Raw genomic sequence first — 14,195 nt, 5'->3', positions numbered from 1 at the left:
ACGAGTTCTATGTGGTACCATCTGGGAAACTCTTTCACTCTCTTGCTAAGGAGAGTACAAAATACAAATGCAAATTTACTTTCTATAAATTGGAATTTAACAATGGGGAAGGGTAGAAAAAGAATTAAATCATATTACAATATCTCTTAAATTAATACCTTTATTTGCAGGAAATTTTTTGCCATTAGATTTTATATTTGAGACAGAATGTGCACACAAATTGCTCTACCTAGAAATGAACTTTAAGACGCATCCATTTAAAAATATTATTAAGAATCGAAATACCTTAAGCACAAACACACACCTCACAATATACACACCATTTTTTAAAAAGAGATAGAAAGGGGTAACGTTTCCCAAGAGCAATGGCAAAACTATCCAATGAAAGTATTCATTTACTTTCAGAAAACAAATACTGATAGACTCCTCTGGAAAAACATTTCAAGTGTTATAAGCTGGCCAATAAATGTATTCATTGTGCCGGCTCACCAAATGCATGCATGCACTAATAAGACAATGAAAGTTTTCCAAAGTACTGTATGATTGATCATCATGATTTGTACTTTCTTGCTTCAAGAGGCACAAACATTAACTTATTAAATCCCAGAACAAAAGAACAAATTACATTAAATACCATTAAACTGTCTTGTAAGCAATGACGAGAGTATTTTTCTTGGCCTTGATTCATCTGCAAAGGTCACTTGAATTCATAAATATGTGCTCCAAATTTAATTGAGAAGCATAAGTTAGTGAAATTTAGAAGTTTCATTTTGTTTTGACTTATTCTCCATCCAAGTCTTTTATGCCCCCTCTTTCCCTATTTGAGAATCCACATATTTTATTTTAAGACAATTCTGCCTAGGAAAGGGTGTTTCACAAAAATGTTCCTCACAAGTGCTTAACTGTAAGTGCCAGCCTCCCTACCCCTAAAAATCAGCAACAGACTGTTTTTTTCAACTTCAGTGCGTAGAGAAGCCACAAGAAATAAAGTGCTGTAAATATCACACAAAATTTGGTGTTGTAAAACATTTAGAATATTTTTAAAATCAGCATTAGATATATTATCTGCTAGCTATTTTTTTAAAAGGAAGTAATAAGAATGTAAAATAACAACTAGTTCTGGACATTTGCTTTTGCTTTTCTTTCCTTAAAAAACATACTTTCCCTTTTCTTCTTCTTCCCGTCTTTTCAGCATTTAGAATACTACAGAGGTCTACTTAGCAGTTTCCATCTTACCCTTAAACATTTTCTCATAACATATGTACCTGACAGAACAGAAAAATACTGGGATTAAATTGCCGTCAGCTTTGATTAAAAATGTAATGGATGTCAAAATTTCTCTTTGAATTAATGTCTACAGAAACTCTGATACTAATAAATTGAGGAGCAGTGACCAGAAACGTTATGAGATAGTTATTATGAGGATATTGGCAACATATGAAATGTTTGGAAAAAGAGCGAGCTGATGAGGGACTGAATACAATGTGTACTTTAAAACTTCTTCCAAAATTTATCACCCGGCATACTGGGGCAGCTCCCTAGCGTCTCAAAAGATATCTAGCTCGGTGGTTCTGCTGTCTCTCCTCTTCCAAAGACCCATTGGACAGGTTGTTACCACCTGCTGGATCTTCAGTAATGTGCTGCACTTAATGATTTCCTTACAGCTCTCAGAAGCACGAACTGCAATTACTCTTTCAGCCTCTTGGCTGCAAAATGATTAAAGACAAAATGCCCTGATTTTGCTAAATCACAAAGCTCTCACTACTTTGTTATAGATAGAATATCGTTATTTGAGGATATTATGAGCAAATACAAAGAAACTCTGCCTATTCATCTATGGCTGCATACAGTTAGAGATTAGTTTAATATAATCTGCAAACATATTGCATAGCAATAAAAGCAAAGAACTGCTAAAACAAATAAAATGTCACAGTAATATTGTGTTGTAAAAGCAAAAATAGTTTAACAAATAAAAGATGACAATGTTAATGTGAAAATATTAATTAAATCAGAAGAAGATACTTAATATCAGGTGAGAAGAAGATACTTAATATCAGGTGATTAAAAAGAAAATTATCAAATACCACTTGCGAGGAAAAAACTATCTCACATGAGAATGCTCAATTTTGTACCAATGATGTAGCTAAATGCCAATTTTTCTACATAAATTTCCAGCCCGAGGTAATGTCCTGTCTCCCAGGCCACAGTCATGGAACAAGCCCAGACATAAAAGTGTCTACTTGCAGAGTACTGAGCAACTGTCATTCTAGACCAGAATGCCAGGAAACTCACCTCATTTATTATGCAAATTTTTTCCAAAAACCAATATATATTTCACCCACTAAAACTGTTGTGTCAATGTAAAGGATTGTTTTGTTTCTTTGTTTTTTTCCTACTGGATCTATATGAACTGTTATTTAATTTGCACCAGGTGGTTAAAAGACTGCTGCCTGCATCCATAGTCGTCATCTTCTAAAGAGAAATTATAGCCCATGTCAGCTGAGTGTCTTTTACGTACACTGGACAGAATTTCAGCTCTGTAGGAAACTTCATTCACTACAGGAATTTTAAGATACATTTGATACACTGACCATGCAACCATATAAAATTGTTTGGAATTTCATGCTGATATTATAGAAATTACAGTTGTTTTCAATTTTGTATGCCCATTTTCAGGTCTTTTTTTTTTTTCTCTTTTGGGCTTTAATCTGATTTCTTTCCCAGTTACTTTGTGGTATATTCAAATCTTCTTTAAAACTTCTCCTGAACTTTTATGTTGATGCTTTAGATAAAGTAACTGAAAAAAATAGTTTACATTTTCATTTTTAAACCGAGAATTTTTAAGACCTTGTTGAAGTCTGGCCTTCTGAACTTCTCATCCTCAGCATCTTAGCAATTTATGCATGTCTTTAATGCAATTTTGGTTATTAGAGTATTAAAAGAGTATTTAAATGAAACAATCTACACATAAGAATTTTCTCTTTCCCATCCTAGCTTGGTGACTTTTTTCTTCTCACGAATAGACATTGAAAGAATTAGAACTTTTTACTTCAAAAGGAAGCACGTAAGAATGGACTTGCTAATATAAGACGAGGAATGGTATACTATTAGACTGAGGAGAAGAGGTTTTCCTTAGTAGAATTTCTGACTGTAGATTTTAGCTCTTTATCATGTCTCTGAAGTATCTGGTGCTAGATAAACTAACACTTAGAAACGGGCCCAGACAAACCTCACGTGTATCTGTTCAGCATTTTTCTCTATTTGTGTGAGTTTTTTTCTGAAAAGATTTCAGCTTACTATACCTCTCCTGCCTCACTGCATATACCTTTTTATACCTTAGGGATAAAATCTTGGATCTACTGGGTTAGCAGAAATCTTACTATTCACTTTAATGAGGACAGAATTTTTGCCCTTATGTATAAATAGCCTACAAACATAACAAAACATAGTAGGTTTACTTCTATTACCATTTTTCTATTTACCTCTTTCAATGAATCAGCTAACAAGAATTAGCATGAACACTGAAGCTCAGCTACACTTAGGTTCACATTAGAGGAGCAATGAAACAAACATATTTTAACTCAGTTCACGTCTTAAAGGCAGTCAAAAATGGTATACTAGAAAAGACACTATAGCTTTGTTGAGTTTTGCTTAACTCAGGTTACCAACCTTATAAAGCTAATCTTTAGAGTCTATACAATTTTGTTGTTGATTTTAATACCATCAATTACTCAGAAACAAAACTCTTCCTGCATTTATAGAAAAATGAGATTATTGGGTTACTTTCCAGAACACAAAATGTTGTTCCTGGCTAGTCTTATTAAAGACATTGCAATGATGCAGAATTTCAAAACAAAAGAGAAGAGAAAAAAGAAGAGGTTTAGTTTTTTTTAAAACCAAACTAACTAATAAGATCCCATTCACACACTTGGGTAAATGTAACAGTCACAACTGTAAAACAAACCATATACACTAAGAGCATAAGGATAACCTTATCAGCTCAGATACAAATTTAATTTAGCCCAACATCCTGTTGGCAAGAATCGCCAGTAGCAGATGATTACAGAAAGTATGGAAGAAACAGGAAATATCTGCAGTTGGCCAAAATTCTGGCTAAACAGTTTTATTACATCTTGACACCTACTGATGGATTAGATTCCTAACTGCAGCAACACATCCTAGTGTCTCTTTACCATTATGTAATTTCTCTCACAGTGATTGAGTACCAGGCACACATACAAAATAAAGACAGACCAATAAGACTATAATGTCATATAGTGTAATATAATGTGATATCTTGACTTTAATAGAGATACTCAAAGGAAATGAAACAGAGAGGGAAAAATAAAATTTACTTTCTCTATATTATGGATTTATTAATTTATTCTTTGGTATATCTTTAGGAATGTCCTGCTTTGGTGCTATAATTGAGATATAATATCAAAGCTCATTTTTATATTTAAATATGTTATAAAATTATAACTGGGAGAGACAGTGATTTCCATTATCCACATGTCTCTTTAATCTCAAAGTTTGTGTTGAGTGTTTATATATCAAGCTGAGTATTAAAAAAACAGAAAAGTAGTATAGGTGAGATTATGTAGTAGTAGTAGTTTTCACAGTGAGATTATGGTGTTTATAGGTGTCAAAGATTCCATTAACTAGTTCATCAAAGAACTTGTGCTTTGAGGATTATGCAGTGCATAATAGGTGTGAGGGAAGAACCTGGTCACCTTATAAATCTTGTATGTTCAGAAGCACCTTGTAAAAAAGTTAAAGTACTGAAATCTCTGTCTGTATTAAACTGAATATTACTCAAAAATCATTATTCCTGGTCTGTGAGAGACGTCTGATATTGGATACTAAATTTAAGCATGTGATACAACTGCAATCCTGACACTGATAAACTAATGAACTTTCAGTGTATGACTTCTCAACATTAATAGTGTCTTCCCACAGTTTCTGTACATAAAGGAAGAAATTTTAAATTCATGTATGTATATGACATTTTGTAATTAACAAGTGAGTTCCATACAAACAAATATATACTGAAAGATCATAAACCAAATTGTCAGCTAAAATCAGCTATCACAGTTCTAACTACACAGTAAAGCCTTACTTTTCCCAGTTCGCTAAAAATCATGTTTCCATTTCTTATATAATTTATTTAAAGAAAAAGATATGCAATGAATTGCAGCAATACTACATTTCTGAAATGAACAGAAGAATTACTGGTGCACAGCCTCCAGAAGAAGAAAAGAGCTTACAGTTTGCTGTCTTATTGCTTAAGGAACTTCTGTCACAGGCCTTAAAATAAAGAGAGGAACTCAGTGATGAACCACTTGCACACCAAATACAAAAGTGCATGTGAGAGGCTGCCTCAGAGTCCTAAATCACATATATGCTTTGCTGAAAAGGGAAAAATTAATGCTTTGTTCCTCCTTCAGGGATACATTAAGACACATCAGAACAGATGAGACATGATCTAGAACTGCGAACAGAAAAACAAGCACATGCAGTTTATGATAGGCCATTTAATTCTGAGATAGACATGTTCTGAGCAAAGAATCAAGAATATACAAAAACTATTTTCACTGAATTCTCTGCTGTCTTTTTTCTTTCTCTTTAACATTGCAAATATTACAACATTTTTATTGTGACATAGTTATTGTAGAGTTTATATGGTGTTCCGTTACTTAACTTTATGGAGAGATGCACAGACAGAGTATCTTTACAAAAGTGCCATTCAAAGACCTAAAACATTCTTTGGATTTCATATCACTTCTGAGTCAGGGTGTCAAATGTTATTTATGTGAGTGCTAGCCCTAATTCTGGGGGTACATAATTGCTTAAAATTGTGAAAAGCACATAATAATACAGTAAATAGTACTGAATATACATAATTATTCATAATTTATGAATCTCAAATCATCTGTCTTTAATTAAAATGCATTGGGTTTTATGCATAATGGTATTTTAACAAGTAAGATGAAAAAACGTGTAAAGATCTGAATACAATAAATCTATCACACATAGTGGCCTTGGAAATTATAAGTGGAATATAACTTTGATAGATAACATTTTATTTTGCCATTCAGATTTGCTATACAGGAGCCTTATAAACTATTTTTACATCCACAATTTCTGTCCTATACCATATTCTATATGGATAGTATAAAGTTTGTACGTTAAAGACATTTATGTCTCAACTGAGAATAAAGTAGAAAAACAAGTACCCAAACCCAAAATAAAATAATTCCTATGAGTTAGTATGAATGTCACCATATACTTCAGGAAAAAACCCAAGGTAAAAAATAATGTAAAAATTCTAAAAATATTACCTTGGACAAAAGCTTTTGGCATTTCCTTTTTAAAAGTAGTAGTATTTGTTACTACTGTAACTTCAGCCAACATCAGCTTACTCAAGGAAATCTCAACTCCTATTAGCATGACTTGTTTTAAAAAGTCATTTTGAATCTTTCATTTTTTAAATTCTGTATAAATAGAAAACTCAAACACAGATTTTGAAAAAACCCTCTCCTTAAGTTAATGGCCAGCACAGGCGAAAGAACAAATGGATATAAGCTGTCGCTGAAAAAATGCAGATTGCAAATTACTACAGAGTCTCTAGCCATTAAAATAAATCAAACTCTGGAACAGCCTTCGGCGGAAACACTGGGGGCAAAGAAATAACAACTCCAATTTAGTATTGGCAAAGTTTATGAAAAGAGAATTATCTGATGCAATTCCCAGGCTAGCAGAGCACTGGACTTGATGACCCAGAGATCCCTTGCACTGTTATGTTCTTTGTTTGGCTAGATGCAGATGTTCATCTGTTTTTCAGCCTTACTGTGGTTTTTCTAAAGTGAAATTTAAATGAAAGTTAATATAATTTTTGTAAGTTTCAGTTAGAAATTACCCTTTGTAAAAATTGTTGCTAGGCCTGCAGCAGTGATACTTGTCAAAGAATTCTAAAAGCTTCACTTAAAGTTGGCTTAGCATTATAGAGCAGTACAGAAATATTAAGTGTTCAGAGATGAACGTCCAGCAGGGCACACACCATGAGAAGAGGTAACTTCTACTGGTAGGAAAAATAGGAAGAAAAAAGTAAGCAATACAGGCTAGGAGTGATACATCAGTAAAAGCGAGGAAGAAAGCAAAGCAGAACAGTAAAGAAAGCAAAGGACATCAGAATATTAAAAAAGTATAGGGAAGGAGAAATATCATAGATATTTCATGCCTTTCTAAAAAACTAATTAATGAAAAATTATTATTATGTGTGGTGGCTATGAAGATTCAATACAAACTTGAAAGAGAAAAAAAGGAAATGTTTTGTTCATGGGGAAGGTCATCTTTCAGGTAACGATCTAACACGAGCCTCTCTCACCCGCTCCCTCACTTCTCTCCCCCATGCTTAGCTATTGGAATTTGCCTGGAGTTGGCTGGCTCTGAAAGACCCCATTTTGGAGAATGAGTCACAGTACAGATGCTACTGCGCACATTTCTGTAGGTGACTCAATATGGAAGAAAATGGCTTAGACTCAGAAGTCTAAACTATTGCTTAAAACAACAATAATAATATCTAAGCTTGAAAACAACCTTGTATTCCTTAATAACTTGCACCATCCTCCCGCCTTTGCTCAGGTTTTGGTTTTTTTAATTAACATAAGAATATTTTTTATGTTGCAGGTAACTTAAATGTGTGAGTGACTACAGAAAGCTATTGCAGATATACATCAGCAGGATGAAAATAAAGTAATTTACAGAAAACAACTCTAAATGTTTTCTGGTTTTGAATAAATAAGTTCTCAGAGCAGCTTTTAATGATTTTCAAATACACATATCTTTACAGCTCCAATCAATCAGTCATAAAAGCATACAAAGGTCAAGCAAATACTTTATCTTATTTAAGACACTGTGGTCTGTTTTCTATCACTCGCAAGTTCTAAGGTTTACACTCTTTCAAGGAGACGATACTGCTACACAGGTCTTCAAAATAAAGGTTTTACACAAATTCTGTGAACCTTGATGGCTATGTATATAATTCTTCCAAATTAAACTCTGAGCCTGATAAATTCTAAGACATGCTGATTCTCTGAAAATAGAAAAATTATTTATACTAACATCGTGACTTCAGTATATACTTAAAAATTATCACCATATAATTTTTAAGTGGATGTGTGCAGACATGATCACATACAGGCAATTTTTAACATCTAGCCCTTTCTTTCCATGAATAATACATAATTTTTCTGTTTTCTAAGAACGATTGCTGCACATTTTCAATAAACACAGAAGAAATACAGAATATTAGTTTAACTAAACCATCTAAGTTGACAGGAGAACAACCAACCATTTTACCTCCCTTACTGTGTGCCTTTGCAGGTATTCTAGAAATACGAACAGTGGCAGTTGGAATAGTGGCAATCAAAGGAGTGGAAAGTGAATACTTCCTGGCAATGAACAAGTCAGGAAGACTCTATGGAAAGGTATGGATGCAAACTTCTCTTTTATGTACAATCATCACATACAACGATAAAGATATGTATTTTTAAGTGTAGCATCTGTATCATTTGTATAAAATAGATTCTTAACAAATTAAAAGGTATCCTGTACTTATCCCATACATCCCATACTAGGCTTTTATGTCCATTTAATAAATTCAGTGATTAGAGCTTATATACTTCTTTTAAAATATGAAATACTAAGGGCGAATAGAGAAAGCTAAAATATTCAATACTCTGATTTCAGAAGACAAATTTATTTATTAAAAATATTAATAATATGTGGGGTTTATAATGCATATTCTTCTCCCATCTTCCCTAATCTAAGTATTTAAAAAAACACTTACACTTATTTTACTCTATTTTATTATTTACTCTCAACAGAAAGTATGCAATGAGGACTGCAACTTCATAGAACTGATTGAAGAAAACCATTATAATACATATGCTTCTGCAAAATGGACACACAAAGGAAAGGAGATGTTTGTTACATTAAACCATAAAGGGGTCCCTATGAAAGGTAAAAAAACAAAGAAAGAACATAGAGCATCCCACTTTCTTCCTCTGGCAATATCTTAGTCACAAATGATCTATAAAGAACTAGTTCCAGCAGGAAGATTATTTTTAAGACGACAAGATACCAAGAGAGGCTGGAATACTACTGAGAAACTGAACAAGCTGGACTTGCGCATTTATGTTTATTTTTAAGAGACTACATGAAAAAGATTTGAAAATATACACAAAACCAGATTTACTAACTAAAAGTTGTAAAAAATTCTAAAGAGTTGTACAATCGTTATCTTAGTCATTGTAACTGGGTAGTTTCTTAAATTAATTTACCCTGAAGAATAAGTCATGACTTGATTATCTGATAATATTTTATTTAAAAAAACCTATCTGCTTCTTAAATATGGCTGCTATAATAATAATAAGCAGATGATAATGTTGTGTAAAATATGTCAGACTTTAAGGCTGCTGGAATGAGTTGTCAGATTATCAAGTCAATAGTAAGTGTGGAGGCTGAGCAGTATTTTAAATACTCCCCCAGGAAACTGATATCCTATACATAAACTATATGATCAGAAAAAAAATATATAATCTTGTAAATGTTTATTGTTGTATTCAGATAAAAGAGTTAGTTTGGGAAAATTAAGTTTACTCTACTACAAAATGTTCCTATCTATTAAAGAAACAAATACCTAATGCTGCTCTAAAAGATGTTTCAAATAGTGTATGTAAAATAAGAATAGGAATAAATAATGTACTTCATCCCACTTTTCACAAATTAACATTTTATATAACGATGAAGCAAAAATTCAGACATATTAAGGTTTTTTATGTAACATATCCTATCTTTTGTATAATTCCTGTTAGGGCATACAGCTTTCAATATTGTTTTTCCATCCTTATACATGCTTTTTCTGTTGTTACAGCATTAAACTTTATTTTAAGTTGTATTTGAACTTTATTGTTCTAAGTTATTTAAATGTTATTTATAAAAAAAAATACTTATTAAGCTGCATCTGTTTCATATGCTCTTAATTCTAAAGGAATAACAAAATGGTCTGGCTGAGATGCATGAATTTTTTTCTGTGACCAGACACAAAGACTAGTACACAGCTCTCTTGCCAACATACATTGGATGGCAGACAAAAATGACAGCCTGCAGCAAATCGCACAATGGACATCTCAAAAGAAACAATGCAAAAATGTAAAAAATCTTTGCCACATGCTCTTGTGAATTGAATTTAATGGCATGCACAGAGTTACACCAGGTAAAAGAAGGTTACAGTTCCAGCAGGTATTGGAACTGATCCTCAGATGGTAGAACCTATACTCACAGATACAGAAATATGTAAGAAAGAGCCTATATGACTAGTTTGAAACTTCAGCCAAAATCTATGTGACCTGATGAAGAAAAGACATCTTGATTTTCTAGCTATTAAAGCGTTCAGCTAAGCCCTACATGACTAATGCATTATATCATTTCATTTTGTTCAGTTTGCCTACAAGTTTTCTCGGTATTGTGATAACTATGCTTAGATAAAGATTACCAAAGAATTAGCTAAAACAGCTGCTAGACGACTGGGATGGAGTCAAGTTAATTACTACTGGTCTTAAATGCTCTACTTTTCATTACAAGTGTCTAGAGTCAACCCTTTTTGCCCACATAAGACCTTTTCTTTCTAACAGCACCCACAGAAAATAGCCATAATTCTCTTTAATAAGTATTTCTTTACAAAAAAATACTTGTTTAATAGGTACTATAATTTGGAAATAATTTATGGGTTTTGACTTGCTAATATCAAACGTCGAAGTGTAGATATAAATGGATCTATGCAGAACAAATTGTCAATACAGCTATATCAGTAAGCCTTCACTGTGCTTTTGCTTGTTGATCTATTGTTCACTGAACACAACAGACTGTACTATCAAAGAAACTTCTTTGCTGACAACTGTCTGCACTACTTTCTGTGAATATATAAGCACTGAAACAAAGTTCACACTCATGATCAACATTACCGTACTAGCAAAAGTTTCTAGATCTAAACTAGGCTAGTCAAAGCTTTGAAATAAAAATTAAAAGAACAAAATCTCATTAAGATTGTTTGTGCTTAAAAGCTTTACTGAAGTTTGAATTAAAATGTGAGTATGCACATTTATATATGAATATGTATGCCAAAAAAGCTTAAAATTAAATCCATATATAAACATGCTCTTCTAAAGATCTTTTGATTATGTAATTCAAGAACATAGGAATACAGTCACACAATTCCTGAACCTCAGTGGTAATTAGCCCTTACTGCTATATGCTTTATCTAATGGATAAAACATTATCTGATAATATCAGGACACATTATCTGATAATATTACCATCATTATCAGGTAAGCCAACGCTGCTTTATGTTTTACAGCTGTCATATCTGAAATGCATCCCATGAGAGAATGGTTCACAAAAAGACACCTGAGTGCAAATTATACAATCCTTCAGTAGCACAGTCTTATGGCCTTACATCTTGCAATACCTTCCTTATGTTGACTTAGCAGAGGAAGGGCTGTATTTGAGAAAAATAGGTATTTTGCCTTTCTTTTATGCTTTCTCTCTCATTCTTCTGGCATTTCAATAGTCAAGGCTTAAAGGTTAGAACATATCCTGGGTTTTTCTACTCCAGTACATAATGGAAAAGATGAACAGAAAAGCAAGATCAGATCAACCCAGTTGAGCAATTTTCAGTGTATCTTTAACTTAGAAAATCTATTCTGAAATAAAATATATCTCTGTTCAGCTGCCTCAAAAAAAAACCAGTTTAGTGCTAAAAACACAATAACCAGAAAATTTATAGTGATGATCTACAGTAGCAAACTATTCAAAGATAAGGATTTAAAAAAAAGTCTATTAGATTTTAACAGGTATTATTCAAACAGATGTCAGAAATCCTCACAAAAGCCTTTTATATCAATTACATCACAATCCAATCAATTGCATCAATCATGCAATATACCATGTGGGAGGAAAACAGGTTCGTATGAAAAGAAAGAGATCTACCTGTCTGGATATGTCACATTACTAACCTTTATAATACTAAAGGTTCAAGAAAATCCAAAGTGGGCTGTAAAAGCCCCTCTCAATTGTAACGTATTTGGTTTTCCTTCAGACGCACTGGCTTTCATCTAACTTTTTTCTTTGTTTACCACAGATACTACAAAGTATAAACAGACTGTGGTTTAGAACTGAAATACAAGCTTCTGTGGTTTAAATAGCCATTCTATTTAGCCACCTTCAATAGCCATTCACATTTCCCAGAAACTGCTCCATTATGCAGCCTCTTTAAATTTAATTAACAAGGTTCTACTTTCTTACTTATCTTTTGTATTAGTGCTGACAAATACTCTGTGACACAGAAATGAGCTAATCTCATCTGGGGAATCTTGTAGAGACTGCAGAACCTCCATTCATGGAGGTTTTCAAGACCTGACTGGACAAAACCCTAAGCAAATTAGTCTAAAATCAGTGCAGGCCCTACTTTGAGCAGGAAATTGGACAAGAGACCTGCAGCACCCTTCCAACCCAAATGAGTCTATGATTCCATATGAAAGTTATTTTTCTTAAAACAGCCATTTGGAGTGCAGTTCAACCTCTCTGAACAACTGCACAAAACACATATTCCATGTTAGGGGCATAATTACACATTTGCCTCATAGATTATCTATAATAACTTGTATGTCATTAAAGGTATGCAAAATGGTGTAAATACATTCTATAACACAATAAAAAATGACAATTGAATGATTTCCATGGCCTTTAAAAGACATGATATGGTACAATATGGTCTCACTTTTAGTTCTGTTGCAAATACTTTAAAACACCACTGTGCATAGCATCTGTAATAATCAGATTATTATATGATTAATCAATTGAGTAATTATTAAAAAACACGTGTCTGTTTTAAACTACTTTTTGAAGAAAAGATGTATATTCTTTCTGAATGAGCTGAAGCAAAATGTAAGTTCATGTTAAAACAATAAAGTAATAAAAGAACAGTATTCCACTGCACTCAATGACCAGTATCCGAGTAGTCTAAATGCTTCATAAGCCTATGCAATCTAACTCCTCAATACTAACTTTTTAAAAAACATAGTAATTTCATAACATTTAATGTATGTAGAAAATGAAAGTGACAGGTTAGATGGTTTTCACCAAATTAGGGAAACAGTCATCACCAGAGTTGAGATCCATACTTAGAACTAATATTATACTTCTTTAAAATTAACACTTAAAAACAAAGAAAGAGATATTCAACTGTTTACATCACTGGATGAGTTTTAAAAGGTAACAGCTATTTAAATCACATTTACTTAAAACAGGGGAGAAGGTGAACTTAGCAGAAAAAAATAGATAACTTTCTGTGCTGTTAGTAGGGTAATTTTGAAGATTAGAACTGTCTTTAAAGCAGAAACTCAGATGGGAAAATATTCAAGGAGCTGCGTGAGGTTTTTAACATGACATTTATATTAACTTTAATGACATTCACACAGCAAAATTTCTCAAAAATCTTTTTAACACCATATATTTAAATCCATAGTCTTACATAAAATACAATTGCAGAACTTAATTATAAGAATTTGGAAGAAAAAATTAATATACTATTAAAACTACCAAGTGTGAAAACATGAGCTCTGTAAATAACTTCACAATACCTGGCTCAGGAAAGCTAGCTTGTAAATCTCAAGCATTCCAGACACTGAAATTCTGTAACTGCCTACATTCCAGACCTAAAAAGGGAGATTTTCTTTAATTCTCTTTGGAAGGCAGATCTTAGCTTACCAAGACTGGTTGTTTCATTAAGAAAACTCTTTTATTTAGAGGCCTGGCACTTGAAAAGTTTGACTTAACACAGAGGGGAAAAAAAGAACTCAATTCAGAGGAAATTACTTCCTCATGAGAATAAACTATTTTCCTTCAGTGCTAACCAGAAAAGCAGAGGAATTCGAATGAAGATGCATAAACTTGCCACATAAAGATTACAGTGTTTTCAGACTGAAGTCCAATATCAAATAAGAATCCTTACTTTTAAGATATTTTCTAAAAGAGTGTTTTAGCAAAGATGGCTAAAGATCTGAACACTTCAGTGAAGTACAGATCTTAAAGGATACCAGGTACCTAAAAGATGGATATTGGTACCTAGTGAG

General features: G+C 32.8%; 1 protein-coding gene across 1 annotated transcript in view; it reads left to right on the top strand.

Moving 5' to 3' along the window:
* The window catches only part of FGF7 (fibroblast growth factor 7), a gene marked incomplete at both ends in the record, with an annotated part of 28,759 nt that extends 19,676 nt beyond the window's left edge, over positions 1-9,083 (top strand). The window contains 2 exons of the mRNA XM_082004933.1: positions 8,386-8,489; positions 8,889-9,083. Coding sequence (XP_081861059.1) covers positions 8,386-8,489; positions 8,889-9,083 — 299 coding nt within the window. The remainder of the gene's footprint in view (positions 1-8,385; positions 8,490-8,888) is intronic.
* Positions 9,084-14,195: the final 5,112 nt, after the last annotated feature.

This window comes from Phaethon aethereus, assembly GCF_964289735.1.
Source record: "Phaethon aethereus genome assembly, chromosome: 12".
In the NCBI taxonomy this organism is placed as follows: domain Eukaryota; kingdom Metazoa; phylum Chordata; class Aves; order Phaethontiformes; family Phaethontidae; genus Phaethon; species Phaethon aethereus.
This window is presented reverse-complemented; position numbering and strand designations above follow the sequence as displayed.